Here is a 4,249-nt window from a genome sequence, read left to right on the forward strand (position 1 = left end):
TAGAAATACAGACTTCCACATCCCTGTCCTTATCATTTGACCACACTTTAATGCCTTACAGTTGTAGTTGTGTTTGGGGTTTTTTTCCTCACTTTGGTTTATTCATGTACTTTATTCAGACACTTTTCAGTCTGGATAATCTTATTTATGTGTTTTATGTCTTGATGAATCTTTTCTTGTTCTGGTTAATGCAACTGACGTAGCAGCAATAGCTCAGGTAACTGCATTTGTATTGCTTGCAGACTTGTATGTTTTATGTGCTGCTTGTTGCTGCTATGCTCCCATGATTCTCACAGTATTGGGGCTCTTCCTAACTTCCATTTCTGATAGTCTTATGTGCTGTGAGTACCTCTCTCCACCTTGTGGCTAAACGTTTAGAAGACTAAATAGCTTATTCTGCTCTCAGGCTGTGATACTTAGCAAATTTGGTAGCACCTTAAGCATCTTCAGCTCATATGGGAAATGTCATTTCCTATGTTTCCCAGTGCACTTGGGTTGGGAGATGAAATGCCTGCTGGTTTCAAGGCACTTACGAATTACATTCAGACACTTACCCTCCTGCAGTGGCTCCTGTGGGTCATCCTGTGATCACATGCATGAAGAACACATATAACTGGTTGAACAGCAGTGTCTTGATATTAATGCCGTCCAGTGTTTGGACAGCTGGTTTTCCTTTCAAGGAAGAAGAAATGGCTTATTTCCCTCTTTTTTTTTTTGTTGAGTCTTCCTTTAAAAGCTTTGAGCTCTGCACCAGGGTACCTTTTTTTCTTTTTTTTACTTCCTGCATTCTGTTTTGTTTCCTTCAGTGAATCTGAAGCTTGAGCTAATTCCTTCCATGTAAAGTCTTGTAATTCTCAGTTTGCTGGTGAGGTACCTGGTCTTGGCTTCTAGTTTTGGTGGAGAGAGAGGCTGGGACACATGCCCACTTCTGATTCACTAGATCAGTACTACTGTTTTCAGAGGGATGCCATTCTATATTCCCTATTTCTTAGCCTGAGTGGCTGAGCCAGTGAGAATAAATTCACTCTAAATTGTGGGTGCTATTTTTTTACCTCCCATCTCAGATTGTTTTAATAACTTCATGGCTCAGGCCAATAACATGGGATTGAGACATCCTGACACATTTCTTGCCCTTTGAGTCCCTTCCTCAGAATGTTCCTTTGGAAACTGATTGCCATCTGTAGCTCAGGCTGAGCTGTGCCTTGCTCTCTCTGATCTGCTTAGTGTGTGACTGCCCTCATGTAAGCTGCTTGAGCCAGGAGGAGAGTTTTCAGCAAAACCATTGACTGCACAGTAAAAATAATGCAAACTCAAAGGTAGTGTTAATGCTTCTATTTTAGTACCACTTGCTCTTACAGTCAAGCAAGTATTGTGATAGGTATCATAATAATCATATTACAACTCTCTGTCTCCAGCTATTCACTGCATAGAGAGGATTTCCAGTCATCATCAGGATGGGTTAAATGATACACTTGCATGGAAAGTAATGTTTGCAGAAATAGTCCTGTCTCTTCTGAAAGACAGATTCATGCAGACAAAAGAGCACTGTTATAGTGCTTGCTAAAATGAATTCCTTTTTATCCCAGCACCATTTTAAAATGTGGTTTAACCCCACCTCTCCCATTAGGAATTCAAGCTCTAGTAACTGCTGTTTCATCTTCCCACTGTGCGAGTTATTAGTTGGTTTTTCTCCCATCATTAGACATTGTAAGCTCTTTAGGACAGGTAACTTTGCTTTGATTTTTCTTTGATACACTGCTGTGTGTCTCAAGCCACTGGTGAGTAATGTCTCTGGGCACTGATTCATGCTGAATGCTGGATTTAACTGTGGCAGCAGCAGTAGTTACTTCTCTCGCTTGTCCAACTTGCCTCTCTGTAGGAGGTTAACTGTCCCTGTGGCAAAGGCAGCTGAATGGATAGTGTTTGCTCTGCAGTCTTTGCAATTCACAGCCTGATCTATTGAACTGAAAATCAACAGCAACCTGTTTGTAAGGCCACAGCAGTGTCAGAGGAAAGGTCAAGGAGTGGAGAGACACAGGGCGGATGGAGTGTGAGTTAGTCTATTCAACCAGTTCTCATGGTCCCCATCAAATTTGTGCTTATCCTTCCCATGTTAGATATGCTTCTTTTGTAAGTAGTCTCAGCTACAAGGGCCTCTGGTTTACTTTTGAGGGAGCAATTCCTCTGTCTTTTAATTATGCTTCAGGTGAAAGTGCCATGGTCTAGTAATGACAGTAGGGTTGGACTCGATGATCCTTGAGGTCTCTTCCAACCTGGTAGATTCTATGATTCTATGAAATGAACTGTGTAGGTTTGAAATTTTTGAAAGCATGCACTGCTGGCCTGCCTTCTGCACTTGTCAGACTCCTTGCTTTACTGAGAGAAGGTAGGCAAATATTGGGTTCTTTTGAAACCTACTGTTGCCATACTAGGCAGGACAGGAAGATGTAATACAGTTTTTACGGTTCTTGATATAAAAACATAGACTGTCCTTTTGAGAGCCCCAACAGAATCAATACTGAAGTGCTTACATAAGAACTGATGGCAGTTTTAGGCAATGGAAGATGGAAAATGTTGACACATCTTTTGTGTTCTGTAATAGAATTAAGGTTTGGGTTTTTTTAGATAAGGCTATATAACTGTGGTTAGAAAAAAACTTTACTGATTTATGTTGCTCTTCTCTTTCAGGATACCAGAAGATTTCATTGCAGACTTTTCCAGTGTAGTCTTTGGAAACAGGTTAGTGTCTTCGCATGTCATGCATTGTGCAGGCAGCAGGGTGGCACAGAGCTCTACTGACTGGCCTATTGAAGGAACAGCAAAATTCTCTAAATCAGTGAGAACAAGATTTGTCCCATTATTTTGATTCAGCACAGTGTCATATCCATCATGCATGGCTATGTATGCATTAAGTAGCTTTCACATCAGCCTTCAGTTCTTGTGTGATCTTCAGTTTTTATAATGTTCTATAGACTGTGAGGTGCACAGACCTCCAGATGAAAAATGCAGTGCAGAATTAAGCGATTTTGCCATCATCATTGCAAGTTAGAGCAAAAGCGAAAGACTTGTGTTGTTGAGAGGCAAACTACCTTCTATGTGCTGTGGTTTGTGACAGCTTTCTCAGATATAGCATTTCATCAAGTCTTAATGTACAGTTGAAAGTTGAACTGGGAATTCACACTGGGTGACTTGATGTCACATATGAGATATCAAGTGCTTTGCTAGCTGTAATTAATTTTTTAAGCAGCATCCCTCAGTGGCTCCAGAGGAAGTACTAAATTGAGAACTTTTTAAGCAGCCTATCTCTTTTGTCCGTTCTATGGATTCCCTTTTTTCTATAGGATTCTTTGCTCAAGCATATTTAGCTTATTCTACATCTAGAAATTGTTTCAGCATTTTGCATATGCAAAAGTTATGCAGAGCCAGGAATTGGACTTCAGTGATCCTTGTGGGTCCCTTCCAACTCAGGATATTCTATGATTCCAACTTTCCTTCTTGAAACTTGAGGTCACTCAGCACATAGCATCACTAAACCCAATGCTGCTCCAGATTCTCTGCATGGAATCCTGACAATCATAGTTGTGGTATTTCGGTTACCCTCACAAGGGTCTGAGTGCTGCCACCAGAGTTAAAAATATTTTTCATTTCCTTGTTTAAGATCTTGGCTTACAGCTAAAGGTTCTTGGAGTAAAAATAAATCCAGTCTTCTCATCTTTTCTTTGCTCTGCTGTTTGAATTATAGGTGTCAAGAATGCAAAATTCATGGTTGCAAAGTGGAAATATTGTTTGCAGTGGAGAAAGAAGATAAATTTAGATGTAATTTGAAACATGCATGATTGTCTGTTTTCTACTGTGAAATCACGATCCTGGAAAATTTAGCTTTTTCTCGTTTTGAAAGCTGTGATTATCCAGTGTAATCTTGCTCTGTGTTTTGAGACCAGAGAAGTGCACCTCAGATTTGATTTCTAGACAGATCTCCTTTTATAATCTTAAATGTAACACTGAATCATAGATATGCTTATTGAGTTGTAAATATATATGATTGTGATGGTAAGAGACGTATTAGCATCTGATCAAAAATTCAGTATGAGCTAGATAACCCAGAAAAATCCATTTTTAATACTTTTCTTGGCATCTTATCCTATTTTTGGAATTCGGTTCACGAAACAACAGCTCTGAAGTACTGGAAATTTGACATTTGTATTTCTGTATCCCCACCGTTCCATCAAGCTGTGTAGACTGAAGGGAA

The 4,249-nt window shown here is 39.8% G+C and overlaps 1 protein-coding gene across 1 annotated transcript in view; it reads left to right on the plus strand.

The window, feature by feature from the left end:
* Positions 1-4,249, plus strand: part of LOC103805910 (COMM domain-containing protein 5-like) — a gene marked incomplete at its 5' end in the record, with an annotated part of 13,719 nt that overhangs the window by 2,512 nt on the left and 6,958 nt on the right. The window contains one exon of the mRNA XM_009078579.1: positions 2,689-2,739. Coding sequence (XP_009076827.1) covers positions 2,689-2,739 — 51 coding nt within the window. The remainder of the gene's footprint in view (positions 1-2,688; positions 2,740-4,249) is intronic.

This window comes from Acanthisitta chloris, unplaced genomic scaffold, assembly GCF_000695815.1.
Source record: "Acanthisitta chloris isolate BGI_N310 unplaced genomic scaffold, ASM69581v1 scaffold36460, whole genome shotgun sequence".
Lineage (NCBI taxonomy): Eukaryota > Metazoa > Chordata > Aves > Passeriformes > Acanthisittidae > Acanthisitta > Acanthisitta chloris.